Source organism: Coturnix japonica, chromosome 4, assembly GCF_054131305.1.
Source record: "Coturnix japonica strain WE chromosome 4, WE-NBRP24, whole genome shotgun sequence".
NCBI classification, from domain to species: domain Eukaryota; kingdom Metazoa; phylum Chordata; class Aves; order Galliformes; family Phasianidae; genus Coturnix; species Coturnix japonica.
The window spans coordinates 37,422,474-37,444,719 of record NC_140666.1 but is presented as its reverse complement, the minus strand read 5'-3'; the positions used below and the strand labels follow the sequence as shown (position 1 = coordinate 37,444,719).

At 35.0% G+C, this 22,246-nt stretch overlaps 1 protein-coding gene across 8 annotated transcripts in view; it reads left to right on the top strand.

Annotated features, from left to right (window-relative positions):
• Positions 1–22,246, top strand: part of IQCM (IQ motif containing M) — a 125,642-nt gene that overhangs the window by 48,163 nt on the left and 55,233 nt on the right. For 6 of the 8 annotated variants that reach the window (XM_085544988.1, XM_015861182.3, XM_085544989.1 and 3 more), the window contains 3 exons: positions 9,236–9,327; positions 16,246–16,313; positions 21,554–21,743. In XM_085544988.1, coding sequence (XP_085401114.1) covers positions 9,236–9,327; positions 16,246–16,313; positions 21,554–21,743 — 350 coding nt within the window. The remainder of the gene's footprint in view (positions 1–9,235; positions 9,328–16,245; positions 16,314–21,553; positions 21,744–22,246) is intronic. The other 2 variants (XR_014945296.1, XR_014945295.1) reach the window with 1 other exon arrangement.

Below are 22,246 nucleotides of genomic sequence, written 5' to 3'. Positions count from 1 at the left end.
TTTCCCTCTTTATTTTTTTATTTTTTTTTTAATTTCAGTCTTTTTTATAAATTCATTTAACTCGGTGACAATGCACAGTATTTATCCCCTAACTCCTTCCCAGTGAACTGGCTTTACTAGCTTACTTGAAACATTTATGCTCTAGCCTTCAAACTCAAAGGGAAATATGTCTTCTAGTGTTTTGTTGTGCACCATTAGACATATTTCTTTGTACGTATGAGAAAGTAATAAGAATTTGTCTGACTATCTTGAGCAATTCTGGCAAGCATCAAATCTCTTCCAGAACTCACTTGGATATTCAGATATCTAAGCACTGTTAATCCAGACAGCAGTCTGCCCCTGGGGTATGTAGCTATTGGCCCAAAAGCTTGACTGATGTTTTTTCCAGTGTATGGCATATGGCTGTGGCTCTCGTCAGTGATCCTGACACCTAATGTGCTTCTATCTGCTCTATCCTTGGTTCTTGATCCTGAATTTTGAATCTTTACCCCTCTATCCTGCTTGTTGTCGTAGCCATAGTAATTCTGCTCTAGCTTTCTTTGTTTGATGCTCCATTTTGCAGGATAAATCTCTGGACTGTCAGACTAGTCTTGGGAAGTACTTTACTAGGAGAGTGGTGAGGTCCTGGAACAGGCTGCCCAGGGAGGTTGTGGATGACCCATCCCTGGAGGTGTTCAAGGCCAGGTTGGATGGGGCCCCGGGCAATCTGATCTAGTAAATGTGGAAGTTTGTTGGCCCTGCCAGTCAGGAGGGTTGAGGCTTCATGATCCTTGAGGTCCCTTCCAACCTGAGTCATTCTGTGATTCTTTGACATGAGGATCTTCGGTCTCTTTCATTCCAAGGGTACTGAGAATCATGTAGAAAGATCTGACTTGTGAAGACACATGACCTGAATTTTCCCTGATAAACAGAAACAATAACAAAAATGTGTTTTCCATAAATGCCTCTTAAGGCTTTCAAAGACTTAACTGAGCATTGGATCATATTAGTCACTGAACATCAACGCTAATCTACTGCACTTAAAAGTCCCTAGGCAATCTGTTTCTAGCAGTAAAATGATCTGTCTGCTCTGATCTTCCCTCTTTCTCTGCATTGTAGAGTCTTGCTATAAGCCAAAGCTTTCAAAAACAGTAGATTCTCTGACAGTTAGGTACTAAGAAAGAGTTAACGTCCATTCTGTCTTTTAATGACTTCTGTTTATGACTGTCACCCACTTCAAAATCTAAATTTCCATACAAGCAGTCAAGAAAAGGCTGATTTAAGGTACCATCAATAAGAAACTGCTGTCTTAAAGAATGGGAAAGTTTAGAATGTATCCACAAAGTGTTTTTGCCAATACTGTGAAGAATGGCAAAGAGGCTCTGAAAAGCTTTACTTAATTGTTCTTTAGAACTAAATTGCAGCATGATCATTTCTCCCAAACTCAATGGCAGTCTGTAGTTGTCCCCCTGGATCAGATCAGGCAGGGAGTAGCTCTCATTTACTGTTTGTGCTTTGCTCCTCCCTCCATTACAAGGAGGAAGCAATCTGTCACTGTATTTTCAGCGCAGGATTACTTTTCCTTCCTAGCTGGCCCAGATCTGCTGGCTAGTAAAACTAGCTCCCAGCATTCATGCTGTGCAAACCACGGGATACAGTGATGAGGAAAAACCTCTGTGGTGTCAGTGAGAGAACTGAACTGCTATTCTGTGGAACAGAAAAATGTGAGACAATCTTGCAAAAGTTTCTGACTTTGGTTTTTACTTTCTGATAGTTTCATATTTGCTTATTTGAACTGACACATGTAAGTAAGCTCTGGGTGTGTGCAAGATCATTGATTTCCCTAAGTGAATGTTGGCTGGAGTTATATTGTAGTGTGGGAGTCATAAATAAAAAGGGAGAGAAATGTAATCTAGCAGTGTATTTGAAAACAAAATAGGCAATTATTTTATTGGTATTACTCTTTTTTCCTATCAGTTCTGAAAGTTGAGGCTAAGCATTAGCTCAGCTGTAAAATGGTGTTCGCACATCTTCATAAGAGAACCCTTAATTGTGCCCTCATAATATCTGCAAAAAAATGTTGATTTCAAAGAAAAGATTTTAAAAATGCTGCTGTTTATTGTTTTCAAGGCTTGACTTTTTTTGTTTTGTTTTGTTTTTGTTTACTGAAAGAATGCAAACTGCAGTTTTGCCCCCCTCTAAAAGTGCTTCTTAAGGTTAGTGGATTTTGTCATGAGGAACAAGGAACTGGTAGTAATGGAAACGCCTAAGCATATAAAAAGAATATATGTATTCTAATAAGTTATTTAGTGATTAGTGCCAAAATTCTTCAAACCATGTTCAAGCAGCTGTCAAACTAGCTGAATACCTAAGTCTTCAGTAAAAACAGTAAATTATTTGATGAGAAATGTCAAGATTAATTCTAGAATGTTTTTAGCAAATTACATTAGTCCAGCTGTCTTGCAAAGTAAAAGGACCAGAGCTTTTTCCACATCTTCTGGGAACAAAAACTGACTAATTCTGTAAATGTTTGTACAGATTTGGTTGTATTCCTCTGAGCCTAAACTGCATATTAAATTGTGACCGTCATTCCTCTTGTAGAAGCTAATTAATTCAATTAAAGCTATCAAGACAAGGACTTTAAGAGTATAGCCAGGCATTGATTCTTGTACATGAACATGTTTGCATGTGTATCCACAGGCATATATGAAAATATGTCTGGACTGAGATTAACTGATCCACTTTGATTACAGATACTGCTATGGTCATGGTTCACAATTGATATGATCCATTTATTATTTGGCATTTATTTATGCCAGATAAGTATCAGCCATTTTGATTTATTTATTTTTCAAATAATAAGTAGAGTGATAGTCTCTGATATTCTCTGAACTTACAGGTAAAGCTCCTTACACTGTTTCCATAACTCTCTTAGAGTTCATATTGTCACCTTGCATGACAGAGAGGTGACATATTTTTGTCAGCATTTCTTGCTCAGGACCCTGGAGAGGCACGCAGTGTGCATTGTGAGGAGAAATTGAAAGGAGAGGAATACAGGAATACAAGTGCTTTTTTCACTGTTTTCTACCAACCCTCAAACTCATATGATGCTCATATGAGTGATAAGTTACAGGGGCAGTAAATTGGATTCAATCAGTGTAAATTGTAGAGTGGCCTCTTTCTTTTCTTCTGCACATCCATGGCGACTTGTAAGCACCTAAGAGGCTTGAGTATTTGTATGGAGTTTTTCATCTTTCCTTCTCTCAGCAAAAGTCTGAAATCTTTTGCACAAAACTCTGAGGCTCTTGGTTCTATTTATTTACTGCTTTAAGTTGTTCCTCATATAAAGATGATTGAATGCTGAATATTTCTCTTTCAATGACCTAGATAGTTAAAGGCTGAGTTAAATCAAGGGTCTAGCTTATCTCCATCAGCCAAAAACAATCCAAGCCAAAGGAACTGATGACAAATATGTGAAAAATCAAACATATTTGATGATAAGGAAATAGTGCCAGAAACTTTGTACTGACTTGGTTCATCCTTATTCATGAACAAAGATGAGTCACAGTCAAGCATTGGCTTGAACTTATTTCAGCGTTTTCATTCTGTTGCCCACCTCTATTTCTGTCATAAGGAATAATGATTTTCTAGCAGAGTACAAGGAGGCAAGTTGGAATTCAGCTTTTGTCTGTATACATATATTTTTTAAAAGATGAATGTGCTCAGCAAAGAGAAATTCAGCTTAGGCAGTTGAAGTTTCTTTAAGTAGCTGTAAACAGGTCATAGTAACAGAAACATGACCTGTTTGTTGGGAAGGACTAGTAAGAATGCTGATCTTGCCCATTTTAGCATAATTCTTGATGATGAGTTGTTAGAGTTAGGGTAGTATGGTTAGGTTGCAGATGGATTTGATGATCTTTAAGGTCTTTTCCAACCTGAGTTATTCTATGATTCTGTGATTCTATGAGTGATATGTTCCAAGTAAAGCACTTGAATTATACTTAAAAAATGTAATACTGTGATCAGAATATCTGTAAGACCACCTTTTTTTTTATGCTTGGACTTACTTAATAAAGTAATGCTGCAGCCTCCACAGTGGTTCACAGCCTGATTCAGGCTCTTTCCCCACACCCTTTTTATTTTATTTATTTATTTATTTATTTTTTAATACTGCATTCAAATAGTGTGCTTTTTCCCATTCACTGTTAATGTATATGGCTTCATAGTTAGGGTATGACTGATTTGGTAGTGGATAGAAAGCAGGATCTTGGAAGCCATATATGTTTAAGTATTTGCCAAACCTGCTTTCCACAGACAGGTCCTAAGTGAAAAAAATGTATTAATATTAGCATTTCTGAATGCACTGCTGAAAAATAACTTTTACAACAACAGTCATTTTTTCTCTTTTTGTTTAACAGATGACACTAATAAGAAATTTGTTTTCTGAATAAAATACTTGATGCAGTAAAGGCCAGAAGCTGAAAGGCCAAGTGTTGGATTGGTACTGCATTATCTGTGACAGCTGAACAGTTCTGAAAATCTGATCTTTAGAGCTGAAGGACTGCCAAAAGCTGGAGGCCTTAGTATGTGACTTGGGCTCACTTCTAAACAGGATTTGATGCATAATCACACCAAACTTTGCTCAGAGTGAAAACATCTGCACTTTCCTTTTTCCCTTTAAAGGGACACTGGCTAGTTTTTGTGCTTCAGTAGGAGCATGTCTAGCTCCAGCACCCTTTTGTGTGTCACAGGTTTAGGTAATTATGTAGACAGTCACACCAAGGTAGAATGTAAAGAAAAATTCATTTGGGATGGAATTTCAGTCCTCAATATAAGTGTTTTAAGAAATAATCAAATTACTGCTGCCTGCTTCAGGTGCATCTGCCTATTTCTTTTTTTTATTGTATAGGAAAACTGACAATTTTTTCTGTCAAAAAAAGGGGAAAAAAAATGGTGTCCAATGAAGTTGAGATCATTTTTAGATTCCATTGTGACTATCTTTTCAATTATTTGCTCCTAAAATGATGGAGTTATTGGTAATTAACATGAGGTATAGTTTTAAGCTATGTAGCACCATTTGTGGGCATTAGGTTTTATTGCAGGTTACTTCCATCTTACCATGGGAAACTCTGAACTAGTTATTTTTCTTTCTTGATTCGACAGAGTTCATGGTGACATCAGGAATAACAGCAACAAAAAAAACCCAACAAAACACAACATATTTGTTTAATAACAAAGATACTAACATTTGATGGTGCTTTCTTTCATGGGAAAGTGCGTGAAAAATTGTTTCATTTCATAATGGAGAGTGTTAGCTGGAAATAAGGTTTGAAGGAAGGAAAGGAGAAAAACACCCACAGTGCTGCAAATTAGCAGTGAATTCTCAAAAGAATCTTAAAATAAAAAAAGGTGAGGAGATTTCACATGACCTTTATGAAAGATACACAATATATTGCTTAGGCACTTTGATGTTTTGTTGATACAATCAAAGGCTTTTAAGAGCAAATTAGAAGTAGCAGAATTTTGAAGCATTTGAAAAAATCAGATCAGTTTGCAGCAATGATGAAATAACTTCTGCTCTCCTGACCACAGTGGTGGTTGTTTGAATTACAGTCTTTATTCTTTCCTCTGTTTCTTCTGCCCTAGTATTATTTCCTTTTACTTCTTCTTTTTTTTTTTTCATTTTTTCATTTTTTTCATTACAGCTTAGTAGAAAAGCTTTACTGATTGGAACAGGATTCAGTTTGGGGATTGCAGCTTTGTATGTATTTCTAAAGGTTTTATAGTCAGTATGGGCTATATTTTTAGCAGTCTTCTCACATGCCTATTAAATACAGGGCTGAACAATTGTAATTATTGAACTAATACCTAGGTCTCAAAGTAGGAGCATTCACTTCAGTGAAGAGCTGCTGTGAAAGTCCATTTGAAAAATAACCCATGGGGATGAGATGGAGAAGGAGGGAAGGAAACTGTAGTTCAAAGTTGTTTTGTTTTTTGTTTTTTTTAAACAGGAACATAATCCATTCATGTGTATACTTGATTCTGTTTCCTGTTGCATTTTCACTTCAATAAATTAGGCCTAAGGAAGTTCTTTGAGGGCAGAAACTGAATTCTTTAGTGGAAAGAATGGCTATGAAATAAAGTATCACTGAGTATTTGGAAATGAGCGGTTGGAGAAAGATATTAAAGAGGAAGATTAACTTGTAGGTTTAGGATGGTGGGGTTCAACAGAAGATCTCCAAGGTGCAAAAGGAGATCTTATGAATTGGTAATAGAGACACAATAGCATCTGAATTCAGAATTTTAGAGATGTTTTCCATCAATGTTCCTAAGCCAGTGTGATGTTAATGAGGCACCGCTAGGATACTCAGATATGTACTGCTGGTATAACTTATATTTTATTCACTGTGAAATTGTATATCTAATGTAATCTACAATAGATCTCAATCTTTTCTATATATTTCTGTGACGTGCTAAAACATTCTGAAGCACCTGGAGTCAGGTCCAGTGCCTAGCAACTGGATTGCTTTGTAGGTCTTCATCATCTTGCACTGAAGTAGTGAAATAAATTTTATCTCATATACACACGTGTGTGCATGCATGCAAAACCTACCTGCCTCTTTCCATTTTCAAATCTTCTATGTTAATCCTGTTTATAAGTGCCATTCAGACTGGAGGCATCATTCTTGCCCCTGGAGAGATGTGGGTATGCTAACTAAGCAGCTGAACTGGGTGAATGATAATCTGATATCATAAGTACTTGAAAGATATTTTAAGATTTCTAATGCATAGAAATAAAGCTGATGAGACTATCTTTTAGTATAAACAGTTAATATGCTGTGGACAGGATAAATAGACAAGCGTGTGCAATCTTGATTCTTCAAAATATTTAGTGTTGATGGCAACTATCAAGCTTGATTTTGAAGTTTCTGAAGTTTAGAAAGGATGTATAAAACCTTCCTTTTTCTTTTTTCTTTTATCTTTTCTCACTCTCTCCTTTTTTATTATTTATTTATTCATTTTTACCAAAATATAAAAGGCAATCTGGATTGGTTATGAATTGAAATATACTTCGGAAAAAAACCACATCTTTAAGAGCGAATTTATTATAACTTTGGCATGAACCCATTCAGCTGAGGTATATATCAGCTTTACTACATTTTATCAGTTTTTGTGAAGCAGACAGCACAATTGTAGAAAGTTCAGCGTACAGAGCAGATGTTTATTTCAAGTGTTTAATGCATGAAAATATTTTCAAACCTGCATTGGTGAAAATATTTTGCATAAAGTATGCAACAATGCTACTACCTTTTCTAAACAAAACAGGGTTGTTCTTTTCACTTGTTAAATCAGCTTTAGCAGTTCTTAGAAATGTCATTTATTAAATGCCAAGCTAATTATTTGTAATACCAGCTCTGAAAAGCAGGCTTTCTGCACTTGCAGAAGATTTTCCTTTTTATTTACAGTCTGTCTGGTACATTTCTGGTAAGCAAATTAATAATTTTTGTGAAGACAGTAAACTGTTTGTGAAATGCATACCTTTGTTTAGACTGTAGAAGATTGTTTCCTGATATTTTAATGAAAGGAAATGAAGAATATATTCTTATTTTAAATAACCATTTTAAAAGCACCTGGCTATATTACATGACAGATGAGTTCTGGCAAATAACCTTTGTCTGGCAGGGACTGATACCACTTCTGTGAGAAAGAGAGGATTGATTTTCCTCTACCTACAAGGTGTTACATTGGGTCAGGTCAGTCCCATAGACTAGGGAAAGAACTCATTGAAAAGCAGCCCTACAGAGAAGGGCTTGGGACTCCTGTTCTATGAAAAGCTTGACACAAATCAACAGCGTGCATTTACAGGCTGGAAAACCAGCTGCACCATGGTCTGCATCAAGAGAGGTAGCCTGTAGGGAGAGTGAGGAGATTGTCCAATTTTATTCTTCAGGTTACCTTAAACTTCATATTTCAAGAGTTCAGCTAACAAAGAGAGGAGGACGAGACTGCAGATATCTCTGTAACTATTTAGATTTAAAATTTTCTCATAACTGATTAAAGTGCACTACTTTTGGAGAATGAGACCTGGACAAAAAGAATGTTGGATCTTTTTCAGTATGTCTGGTCTGTTTTGATATGAATGGTAGGCAAAACTTGCCTATTACTTTTCACTAGCCAAATTTTATTTGGTTTTCCTGAAATAGTCTGATCTTCTGAGGTATCTTTGATTCCTTATACTGTAGTGCACTCACTGAAATCAAGGTTGTATTTTCTTCTAAAAAGCAGAAAATTCTTTCATTCTGTCAGTATTAAAATTACTGTGATATAGGCTAAGCATTCTACCATTTCAAATTTGTTATTTTGTACAGAACATAACAATCACTACCATGTGATGGAAGAACTTCCTACAGTTGTACATTTGTACAAAAAAAAAAAAAAAAGTAAGATTATTTATTTTTGAGAACTTTATAGTACATACACTATACTTTATATAGTAATTTATTTTACAATGTAATCTGGCAACTCATCTTAAGTAATGCATGCATTTTTTTCATTAAATGAAGTTGTATTGGAGGAAAGAATTCAGCAGAGTTGAAGCTGATAGGGACAGTTTTTATTTAATGTATGTGTATTTTGCCATTAGGAACACTTTAAAGATATTATCGTATTGGAGTAAGAACTATGTTGTGACTTGGCACAAGATACATGCATTACACTGACTATGATGGAGTTGCAGTTAGAAAAAATCAGACTGGCTCTTTAAAATGCAGCTCTGTTCCTGTTTTCAGCCTTAATCTGAAAGTAGCATACAAGTTAGGTAATTTTCAGGAGACAATAGAACAGGAGGTCTCTCAGCCAACATAGCAGCCAACAGGTTTAAGAGAGGAACAGGAAGCCATGCTAATTCTTTCTGTGATAAGGTGAATGGAAGAATGCATAACTTCTTTTATGCCTTTCTATGGAGGCTATCCTGATAAAATGACACTTTCAGTTTTTCCTTTGAAAATACTGAAAGGACTGCATTCAAAGCTATGCAATGAGATGCTGACATTAAGATTATGCTCATTGATCCCCAAAATGAGTGTGAGAATATTTAAAGTGTTTTTTGGAATCTCTTGACTCACCCCATCGGAGTTAGATATCAATTCCACTTCCACAATTTGAAACTAGAAATTCAGTAGCTTGAATGCAGATAAATAATGTGAAGTAATTTAGATAAATATGTTTTTCAAGACCACATGAATCTGCTCAACAGGTAAAGAATACTGGGACTGGAGAGGCATGGTTGCATCAATTCCTGTGAAGGAGACTGATCAGATGAGTCAAAAACGTGTGGGACTGAAGAAGGTATGTAAAGTGACTGAGTGTTGGTAAGGGTAGATCAAGTCTGTGTACATTACAGATTAGAAATATTTCAGTAATAATAATAATTACTTTGCACATGAGAATTTATAGTCTAGATGGTGTTATGAAAGCATGGTAACAAAGCTCATAGTTGGAGTAGTAACCAAGTTTTTATGTCTAAAACATTTATTAGCTTAGTAGGTAGCCTTCAAATATTATGAGAACTATGGTCAACCAATTACCATGGATAAACTAGTTTTTCACAGATTTCCAGAATTTACATCATCATGGCACGGCTCTCATTATTTTGCAGATTTGATTCTGACTGTGCACTATCCAAAAGTGTAAGATTTCTCCCAATGGCTATTAGAGCTAAAATTATTTGAACCAGCCTCATGAAATGTAGTGCGGTAACTCTGTAGCTTACTGTACCTTTGTAGTGATTTTAACAAGTATTTCTTAAAAATGTTTTAACACTTCAAAGATGACTGATTCTCAGTTTTTTATTATTACAAATGAGGTTATGTGCATAAATAAATAAATGTGTTTTTAAGTTTTGTTAATTCTTAATGTATGGTGACATGCAGTCGTTGTATGGTTTTGAGTTACAAAAATTAAATGTTAAATATAATTTAAGGTATCATGCAGCTGTTGGATATAAATTCCATACTTAAAATTTTCTCTTTGACCTTAGAAGTCAATAGGACATATAATCATAGAATGGCTTGGGTTGGGAATGTATTTTAGGTTGTTGGAAAACCTTTGTGAAGTCTGAAAGACTGGGAAGAAACAAGTGGAAAGTTTCCTTTTTCTTTAAATGTTTCTTTTGTTCATAAAAAGGAACCTCTGTCTGTGAATAAAGAGAATATAAAAGATGAGAGGAGGTTTGATGACTTAAATTGAGTCAGACAGGATTCTGGATAGCAGCTGTTGAAATTCTATCACCTCTTGATCTGGGAGATGTTATCCCTAAAAGCATCATATAATTATAGCTGCTTTTAAATGATTCATCCTCAGATAAATACAGTTGGATAATTGTTCCCTGTATTCTTTGGTAAGCACTGTGAACATAGGCTTTGTATAAACACGAACTTTTATTTCTTCACTGTAATTCAGTTCTACTTGTAAACTGTCCTTAGACGCAGTTAATTCATGAAAAGAGAGTGACTTTGAACAGATACATTTTTATCTGATAATCCTAGGACTTTCCTGCTGAAGGCAACTGTACCATTTAGGTATACAAGATATTAAGCACTGTTTTTTCCTTAGTTGTTATTATTTTTTCTTTAAAGTCTCAGTGCTCTGTGGGAAAACAGCTCTAGTCTCCTTTGGTGGTTAGAAACCTTAATCAGTTTTCACCCTAAATTTAGGCATGGCTAGTTTGTACTGACTTTGTAACATGCCAACATTGTCATTTGGTGTTACAGTTCTCCCTTCTTGACTTGTCACACCCACTCCTGCCTGAATCAATTGTGTACACTGTCAGACTCTATCTCTCTGGGCTGAAAAAGGTCATAATACTTCTTGTTTCCTCTCATCTGAGACACTCTTCATTGCACTGATTATCCTAACAGCCATTTCTCCACACTCTTTGCAGTCAGTGCTGGAATGCTGAGTGACCATACTGATGGACAATATAACACCACACATGATAGCACGGATTTCTAAGCATATTTTCAGAAGAGTTTTCAGAAGTTAGCTGCAAAATGGTGCCTGATATTGTTACTTCTGGTTTGAAATCTTTACTAGGAAGTATGGTAATCTAAAGATATCTTGGTTGATATTGATCCATAAAGGCACAGAGTCTAGAATTTAGTTTGCAATATTGAATAGAATTGTTGAAGATAATATGCTTTGGGAGGACTATTTTGTTAATATTTCGTTAGATATTTTGTTAAGCAGCACTAAACAGAGTGATACAAGATTCTAGGGACAGTGGCAGCATGTATCTAGAGGTAATTCAATGAAAATGCTGTGTTCTGAAGTCTGTTGTCAATATTAATGGCATGCTCAAGGATGCCGTATTTAGTCTCAGGTAAAAGCTTAGATTGATGGTGACTAAAAGCTAAATGAAAGTTTGCCAATTATATGTGGTTATCAACATTATAGTTCAGCTTTAAGAGGCTAACAATGAGAGTTCCAGCAATTACAATGACTTAAATTTATGTTAAGGTCACTTTAGCTATGCTGAAAACAATTGCATTAGGAAGAAACAAGGGTGACTTACTGTAGCACTTACTGAAAAAACTCTTATTCCAGCAAGAGTAAGCCAACAAATCTTCTACAAGGAGAAAATGACTGATAAATATAACCTGCCTTCAGGCAAACCCTGAAACTCTCCAGCTGGAGTGTTTTCCTCCAGAATGAGTTTCAATGGCATTTTTGTCAAGAAGAATTTCTCAAGACCTAGAATATCTGCTGTGGGGAGAAAATGAGAAAAGCAGAAATGCTTACTCACTCTTGAAACCAAACTTGCAAAGGGTTTATTTGGGTAGGCTGAAGTTGAAAGTCACTGTGCTGCTTCATTCAGGACATTCTGTTTTGTATGACTTTCCAGCAACTTAAGTGAATCCATAGCCCCTGCACTTAGACAATCTTGATTTTGTTTTACCGCAGAACAAAACTAAGCTACAAAATCTTGAAATTTTCTGATGTCACGAGTGAACCTGCAGTGAGCATATGATCCAAAGACATGATGGTACTCTTTTTGGGTAGATAACATAGCTAGGATATCTCCTCCAAAGAGCCTTTGATGATAGGTCTTTATTGCCAGTGCGATTAGGCTGTTCTTATAGCTGATTCTGAAGGACATCCTTTCAATTATTTTTAACATCTAGTCTTTTTCCTATTTACAATATTTGTATTTCTGGTAGGTGAGTTACCAAGTACACTTACATGCTTCAAGGCATTTATTTGTGATAAAATCAGCTATAGTACCTAATCTAGCAAGAGGAAAAGCTATTAAAATGTAGACGAGAAGTGAGGAAGAAAGTGTAGAAAGCACGTCATGCATAGACATGTTTGTTACTCAACATTTCACATGAAAGAAGATGTTTCAGAATATTTGCATGTCTGACTGTATTTTGTTTAATGAGGCAACATAGATCACCATGTCCTATGAATCTGGGTAAAACAGTGAGAGTGCTCTGAAAGTGCCTGAAGCTCTGCTTGTATATATACAAGCATTTGTTGTTTCTTTAAAGTGTATCTCTGATAAATAAAACCAGTAAGAGTTGTTCATTAAACTTTAAGATATTCTTGATAAAATCTTTTCCAAAAAGGTATTTGAGGAAGAAAGGGTTAGAAAGGGTTATAGATAAGGTATTATCACACCAGAATATCTGTTTTTTAATTGCTGATTTGTTTTCTTTAGGTAGGGGCAGAATATAACAGTGATGTCTTAAGTACTGAGATAGCTTGGATTGCTTGTGATTTTTACTTTACTACAGTATTGCACTCAACCTAAAATAAGAGACAGTTATTTAAATCTGAAGCTCTTTCAAAGCTAGCTGTGAATTAGCTTTTCCTGAATTGCAATTCATGGATGACAAAGAGTTCTACTGCTTATCATGCAGAGTGGTTCCATAGTTCAATTTCACCAGTTTAGACAGGATATCATAGTAATCTGAACTGAATAAAATGTGAAACATCCTTTTCTGCTCTATGATCTCTGATTTAAAATAGAGTGATCAGCTTCTATTATTTCTATTGATGAATTATTTCTGTTTCTATTGATAAATGATTTAATGATCCAGCATGTGGCTGTAGGTGTTTTTCCTGTGCTAACTGGTAGGCTTAGCAGAAACTCTTTGTAGGTAGTCCAAAACAACCTCTTTAATGTACTTTCTCTTCATTCTAAAGATTAATCTTAAGCATACTGTCTGTTCAATAGTTACAACAAATAAATTCTTCTTGAACTGTGATAGTTCTGTATCATGACAATCAAAATCATTATTTATTTCCTCATGATACATCACGTGTCTGTATTTCTCTGTTGCCTCTTGATTTTTACTGCAATTAGTAACTATCTGGGCTAATGATTACCCTGTATTTAATTAAATAATTATGTCCATATCTATCCTGTTCTACTAAGAAAACTGTAAATATTTAGAAATAGTTCATCATCTCCATGTAAAAGAGGAAGAAGACAAGCAGAGCTTCAGTCAAATAAATTAGTTTGCTACTCCAGTTCTGGAGTAGGTTTCCATGTAGACGTTGTTTGTAAATAAAAGTTACTTTTATTCCAGAATAATTATTCTGTTCACAAAACAGCATCAGCTTTGAGACAAAGCTGAGACTTCTAACACTTGGTAAGTTTATCTCCGAATTCCTGCTGTGCAGATGGAACAGTGGGCTGGGGAGCAGCGGGACCGGGAAGCAACAGAGAAGTTGGCAGGTTGGTGAAGAAGATAACAGGTGGCTTGTGAAGTGGAAGCAAGGTCTTTATTGCAGGCCACACTTGTCTAAGGCAGAATAAAACTTTGAATTCAAGGAAGGGAGGCAGCCTCAGATAAAAGTATGCAAAAGCTGCTGGGCCACTGTCTCAGTTTCAGCTGGGGTGGAATTTTTTTCTTCAGTGTCTGGTATGATGTTAAGTTTTGGTTTGTTAGGAGAAAAATGATTGATGTTTGCAGCAAAAACTGATGTTTGCTGCTAAGCAGTGCTATGTAGAGCTAAGGCCATTCTCAGTGAAGGGCCCAAAGAGCTGGGAGGGCACGGTATGAGGACAGCTAATTTAAACTTGCCCAAGGTTTATCCCATACTATATGACGTCATGCAGAATGAGTTCTGAAGGGAGCAGGAGTTCATCTTGTTCTCTTTGCGCACTGGGGGGATAGCTGGGCATCAGTTGGTGGGTGGTGAGAAATTGCTTGTGCATTCTTTGTTTTTATATGTTCATATATATATATATATATATATATTCATAACAGTTTTACCTTTTCTTTATCTTAGTAAATAGTTTATCTCACCACACAAGTTCTACTTTATGATTACTATTATTTTAATTTTTTAATTTTAATTCCCTCCTCTCTCCCACTGGGAAGAGGGAGGAGTACATGATTTTGTGGTGCTCAACCTCTTGCAACAATCACATACTGGAGACTGGAGATAGTCTGGGGAGTAAAGGAAAGGAACTGTGAAATTTTGGATGGCCCCACGAAGAAATAGGAAATCTAGGGGGAGTAATGGTTGAAGGATGTTTGCACACTGAGAAGGTGGACCAGCACCAACAGAGGATTGTGGAAGGAAAACACTATTTGTGGTCTCCAAGTGAAACTAGCTTTCTTTTTCTCTCCACTCAGCAACCTTATCAGAGTACAGACTGCTGCAATAGCCAATTAAATTCCTTCTGCAACTGGGAGGCAGGAGGCTGAACTAATTGGCAAGAGACTCATCAAAATGTGAAGTGAGAACAGCTCACTTCGATTCAAACACATGCTTCACTGCACTGTCTTTTGTGGAAGATTTTGAGAAGATAAAGCCATTTGATTCCTTTGTTATAGCAGTGTATCAAATCTCATGGCAAGTGCAGATTGCAAATCTGTGTATATTTTTCACCTTCTACTTTTCAGGGATTGATGACATGATTTTCCTTACTGTTAAAAGGGTGCGTACTCCAAACTAAGTGGCCAACTTACTTTAAGAAAGTAATGTAAGATATATCATACTTTAAAAAGAATACTTAAGAAAGTAAGGTGATAAATAGCTTTCTCCCCGCTTCATTAGGTTTTGTAGGTAGCAGACTGCAGATCAAAGGTTATCGTTTAAACTGTCCACTTTTGTATTAAGCAGTGTTTACATATGTTTGATACTTGATTTTTTTACTATCAGATATATTTAGAGATCTGCTCCTGGTAAATCCTTATCATGTGTTCAGTAGTATATAAATTTCCTTTGTCAGCATTACATATCAATAAGTGCAGCTGGAGAACCCAAGAATATCTGGTGATGTCTTGTAGCATTAGGCAAATATAATGTTAATTACTAAGATATATTTGAAGCAACTTAGAAAGTCATCAAGTATGTATTTTGCTCTGAATCACTTTATTGTTGGACCTTTGCCCAGAAATTCATTTTTGTAGAATGGCTCCTGAATTTCTTGTGCAAATAGAAAGTGTATCTCACTTCTGTGTCCACTTTTTTTCTTCTATTTTCTCCTAAGCTGCTGGTGTTAACACTCAGACTATATAAAATTATCAGTTCACATCTCAATTGCACAGGAAGTTTAGCTTCATCTTCATATTAAATCATTGATGGTGGCTTTATTAGATGTTGTATTGATTTTACACAACAGCAACTAAAAGGCAGACTACCTGCCATCATACACTTCATATGTGTATGCTGGGTTTCCAAACAAGTAAATGGGTCTGATAAAACTATATATATAGTCTATATACTATATGCATGCATATCCTAACATATTGTATGCCAATCAGACTGTCCTAAAAAAGGTGTCTGAAAGGTAAAGTGTGAGATTGGCAGAGATCATTAGTTTTTATCAGCCTTTCCCTTGCTTTTAAGATTTTACTGCTGCTCAGTTATCTTTTAGTTACATCTCATGATACTGAATCAATGGGCTGTAAAAACAGTATATGATATTCATCATCAGTAAATACAGCATGAAAATGTATATGAGAAAAGCCATATTTCATGTGAGAGAAGGACAACTGAGATGGGTTATAGTAACGTTATTCCATAATATGCTGGTTTTTTCTTTTACTAGGGGATGTATCCTTTTTAAAAGCTAGCCAACAAATATTAACCAAACTCATCTACACAAGTGGTTCTATGAGGAAAAACATTCTGTATTTTGTGCTTTCATATTGTTTAAATGAGACAAAGATAGAATTAGAAACAAAGGTAGATAAGCAGTACCTATCATCTAATTCACCAGATCTTTCTTCTCTTCTATCTTTCCAGATAGGCTTCCAAACCAAGAAAAAGAAATGTGCTGCACTGGGTGGTAAACTAGAAAGGAAAAAATTGAGGTGCTTTTTTTCCTATTAATCTTTTGTTAAAACTGATTTGTTTTCAAATGTATTTTCCAGTGTTTTTTCTTACTGAAGTTAATGTTGAAACTGACAAAGGAATAGGAAGCATGAATGGATCTTAGTCATGCTTTTACATTATTTCCAATAGAATATATAGATTTTCAAGGTCATTAAGTTGCAAAACCTCAGGATGACAGTTCTGGGTCTGGTTCACAAGGTCTGATGAACCAGGTCTTTTTTTTAAATATCACTATGTCCTCAGAATACTGGGCAAATTCTATTACCAAGCAATAAGATCAACTAAATTGAGCTTACTAATGTTGAAAACTGTCTTCAACTGAAAGTTAAAGCTGTTGTGTCTGTCATCACAGCTTCTCTTTTTGCATTCGTTTTGTTTTACTGTCTTATTTTGTTTTCTGTGAACATCCTGAGTGAATAATTCGAGATATGTCTTTGAATCTAAGCAGTGTTTCATAATCTTGCCTATTTATGTCTGCAAGAATTGTAATTAGTTGGTCATCAAAATTCTACTCAGCCGTACATTGATTATGTATATGCATATCTTTAGATTTTATTTGTATAGTGACAATTTCTGGATTAAGAACATACCAACACTTGTGAGTAATCACTGGGCTCCCATTCAGCATTACATCTGTATTCAGCAAAACACTTAAGCATATGCTTAATTTTAACTTTAGCTCAGGTAAGCGTTCAGTTGCCTCCATTCCAGTTCAGCATGTCATTTTAAGTATGTGCCTAACTTCAGGCATATACTAAAATTGCACTAAAGCTAAAATACATTCTTAAGTGTTTTAATGAATGTAGATAGCTGCTTTATTAGGTTTGATGAGATTAACTCTGGCCATTGTGTAACAGGAAATGCCTGTCCACAATTTCATTATAGTTCTACAGACAGGAAAAGTGGAACCGTGTTTCTATGAGCCCAGATTTTTAATGCTGTGCTGTGTACAGTTAACGGTTTTTGTGAATTCTTCCTAACCATTACATAAAGCTGTACCAGGAGGAAATCAAGGCTTCATTCTCCATCTTTCATTAGATCCAGAATGGTCAATAACAATGTGTTTCATTCTTGGAAACCATTTCAGCTAATGTATCTAAATGTGATTGAAATTACAAGTGAGAGTGATCGGATAATTGGCTACAAAATCTTGGAATGGAAATGAGTAAGCTGTACACAGGTGGTGTGAGGATGTTACAGTGTCTAGCATGTTTCTTACAGTTTTGTTTTATTTTTGATACTGAAAGATTTTATTCACATAAGCAGTCTTTGTTTCAATCCTTTTTCGCTTTTTCTGCTTCAGCCTCTACAGTCTTTCTGCACGATTTGTGTGTAGAGCTCTTCGCATTTTTTTATGTTAGATCGTCTCCTATTGCAGTTCATGAAGTCTTTCAACAGTAGGCTGTTAATCCTCTGCCGATTAATATGATTTCAGCGATAATCCTTTCATTTGTTGAATTTTTAAGACATATAATCATTAAAGAAAGTGCTTGACAGATTTTCCATTAGAGAAATACAATAAAGGTGGTGTGTCTTTAATGTACATCGGTAGCACTTCATGTTGCTCATTTATAAAATTAATTTTGCAGATGAAGTAAGTCTAGAGTTAGTAACTGGTCTTTTCCCTTTGATATTACATTTGAAAGCCAGTTAAAGAATAAGTTATTCAGGGAATTTCAGACCAACCAGTGTTAGAATATCTATTTGAAAACTCTTTTCACATCTCCATTGTTACTTTTCTCCTGGAATAAGGGTCAGCATGAGTTCTACCCTGATACTTTAAAGCATCAAGTTATTATGTGGAGGAAAAGCAGGATGTAGTTTAGTATGTGAAATTTACCTTCAGTTAGGCCATAGGATGTAAATTGCATGCAAGAGTTATTCCAGCTATTTGCATGAGTCTTATTCATATAATTGTTTGTTAAATATGTGACTGAAATAATCTTCCAAAGGTCAAACTGAAGGCTTCAATTGTCTCATAAAAATGATGCACACCATTTTCTTGTTATTAGAGATATTTGTTTGCTTTTAATTGCCACCTCAGAGACATGACTGTAGTTTTTATACAATTTTTTACTTTTTTTTTTTTGTCTTTTCTTTCCTCTGATATTACTTGAATTCACCTATATCTCATTTTCCTGCTATTTTATTCACACTGATGTAACAATAGGCAAGAGAAGGCATAGGTACTCAGACAGTAAACAGGTGTGGCCTATCATTACTAGGCTGAAAATTCATATTTGTATACTGAAGACTCAAAGGTAATTCAAGCAGGAGGGGGAAGAAGCAGACACCACAAATCTTTAGGAAAATCAGGTCCTGAACTTGGCAAACCTTTAGATGATTTTGTCACATATTTGCAGCTTTAAAATGATTTGGCCTTTGCAACAGCCAAAATAAGTGTCCTTTAATCACTTCCAACCTATTAACAGATGGGCAAACAGCTTTTATAAATGGGGCATACAAAATACTCCAGTATCAGCCAAAACTAATTAGTAGCAATATCTGAACTGCAATTTATAAGTGATGGAAATATATATTAATGTAGAGAAATTGATGGTTTGATAGAAATTCCTCTTCAAACATCATGCTTGGTATTTGTTCTGACCTAGAATGTTCTAAACACTATTAAAAAAAACACATTTCCCTCCTCCCCCCCCGACCCCCCCCCCCTTCTAGCTATTATCTTCCAACAAAACAACGAATTTGGTCATATAAGAACTCATTTAGAGGTAGTGTAACTGATAGAAATGGTATTAAGCATGTGAGAATTTAATATGCATGACGGTGTAAAGTGTATACAGCATTAACTGAAGGTAAGCTTTAAGAAAAGTACAAAGTACCAATACAAGACATTATTTATACACCAGTGCCAGATTATATTAAATACATCTTTACACTGCACTATTAATCAGCATATGTAAATTGCATGAAATTAAATTGTGAGATGATAGAAAAATTGCCACATCCATAATTCAGTAGGAAGATCCAGTCAATGCATTGCCATCAGTTCTGCAGAATGAATTTGATTTTACAGAGACATTTGTAGTGCAGGCAGCTGCTGTACCTAAGTGAAGACTTGATTGTATGCTTGATATTTCAAACAAGCGCTTGTCCATATCTTCCATATTTTTTTGTTATTATGGTATTAAAATGATTAAGTAGTCGCAGACTCAGAATTGTTCTGAAACATGTTTTCCTAAAAAAAGCATCAATTTATATTTGTTCTCTCTCGTGTAGATAATCGTCTCTGATAACCTTTTTCTAAAAATTGGGGGAAAAAAAGGAAAAAAAAAACCAACAATAGAAACATTGTGTGCATTCTTTATGTGCATATATCTAGTAAATCAGGTACTTCCCTTCATGTGCATCTGACATAATGATGTCCCTGGCCTTTGAAGACAGTGGATCTGATTGGTTCTGCAATGTAGTCCTTGGATATCCTAATGCTTGATACAGTAAATAAGCATTACCTGCAAACTGGCTAGACCTGTCTAGAATTGACCATGGAGATGAGTCCTCTCATGGCATCCCCTGTGCAATTCAAGAAACTGCAATTTCTTTAAAACCCTGCAAGCAAGTTGAAATGTTTTTCTCTGTTATAAGTTCTGAGAAAAATAATCAATACTGTCGGTATAGAGATGAGTTAAGCTAATAGGTGAATTTTTTGTTCATGTGAGAAGATACCGAGGGTATATCAGGTTGTGAGTGGTGAGACTGTGGTCCTGTACTGGGAAGTTATATGAAATACCTGAAGATTTTTTAGCCAGTGGAGAGATCAAGATTTATGGGACAGATTTTTCTTTGTGGCACAAACTGAAATGATGAATAAGTGCAAATGATACTTTTTAATTATAAAAAGATGGCCTGATTAAAAGTCTTGCAGGCTCTTGGCTAGAAGGAGAAAGTGCTGTAGAACACCAGAAAATACCTAGTTTGAAATTCATAATCTAATCTATTTCATCTTCAAAAAATGATTATCACAACAAAATAAAAATCCAGTCAAGCAAGTAAAATCACAAGACTTTGAGTAGTGCTCAGATCTCCAAATCTCAAGCATTTTTATCTGATTAACACCTTGCTTAATTAAGACAAGGCATCAAAAAACATTTTCATATCAAAGTATATTTCAAGCAGATTGGTTTAGTCTTGGCATAATCTGGATGTAGTGAGTAAAACTGCAACTGACTTTACAACATATAGTTACTCATTCATGACCTTAACTATAAAAATTACTATTTACTTGAGAGAAAAAGAAAGCTCTAAATGTGTTAGATGGAAAAAATAAAATAAAATAAAATCCTCAGCTATATTTCAGTTTGCATTTCTGTCAGTTAAACAGCTTCAAATGCAAAATCTAGTGCTTTGATTAACCACTTCAGAGAGTGCATTTTATGTTGTATTTTTAAAAATTTTTTATAATTAAGACAAAATTTATATATTTCTGGGTTTAAAAATGATTTTTTATTAGTTTTTCCACAACAGAAACATATACAGTTCAGGTTATTGAATATCTTGTTGGCTCTGGTGTTTCTGCTGTCTTATTTTGAAAGGAAGAACTCCAATACAGCCTTTCTTTGTATGTTCTTCTGAAAAGGATTGACTTCAATACATTTCCATGTACTTGTAAAATGTTTTGTTTGTTTGTTTGTTTGTTTAATTTAATGGAAAATTTCCTGTCTAATTTCCTGACACATTAATAAAGGCTATGAAAGTTAGCATTCAGATAGAAGGGATACTTGAGATACTTAATGGTTTCAGAATGTCTATCTACTAGAGATACTATGTCCATTGTAAGAAATATATATATACATATATCTAAAAAAATCAAAATTGCTTTTCACATTAGGTATGATTTTTGCATGGTCCTGGGTGGGATGGAAAATGCTTTGTGATTGAATGAGAATGGAAAATATTAAAGATGTATAAAATAGTAACGTAATCTTTATTGAGAAAAGCATGGGAATTCGGCAGATCTATATATCTGTAACAAAACATTTGTTAAGTAGATTTGAATGGTTATTCTGTAATTGTAAATGGTAAATCACCATTGGTTTCTTTTCAGTCTTTTCAAGCTATTCATGTAAATGAACAGTTTGTGTGTGATTTTGTAATTATTTTAAGTGCAAACTGAAATTTGTGTACTAGAATTTTGATTCATAGTTCAAACATTTTTCTACCAAACTGAAGAATAAATTTTCTCTGCTTTAATTTCTAGTGATAAATGCCTTTCCCTTCAAGCCCCAAAGAAGCTAAAGAAGAATGTAACTCACCCAGAAATATCTGAAGCTGTTTGTGATAGTAGAAAGCATCCTATCAATAGAGAAGAGCTTGAAGCAGTCATTTGCATTCAAAGATATGTGAGAGGGTGGCTTGTACGTAGGGCATATAAAAGAATAAAGATCAAGGTAATGTTTTGATTGTTTAATCCACATACTGCTTAAATTCTAGTAGTGTAAGAATTATTACTGTTTGGCAATGGAAAAAAAAATAAACAACTCTGCTTAGCTAGTTTGTCTACCATTGCTGTTCTGCACATTCAAGGTCAAAGCTAATTCAGTGATAGTTCTCTACTGGAAACTGTTTCTATCACTTGGCTGTAAAAATTCTCTCTATTATTTTTAGAAGAGAATAGCTTGTGTGACCTATGATCCTTTTGCTTTTAAATACTCTTGTTATACATGTGTATTGTATTGTTAATTGAAGCGCTTGCAGTTTTTAAGGTAAACAAGCTATGGATAGCAGATTGTTATTGCACTCTTCTTCCTCCAGCTCCATTTTATGCTTGAACTACTGAACAAAAAATATGGATTCTACAGTGTAGTTACTGTTCTTGTTTTTCAACAAGTATTGTTAAATGAAATGTCATTTCCTGAGAAATGATGCCATAATACACACTTCAGATTTCAGT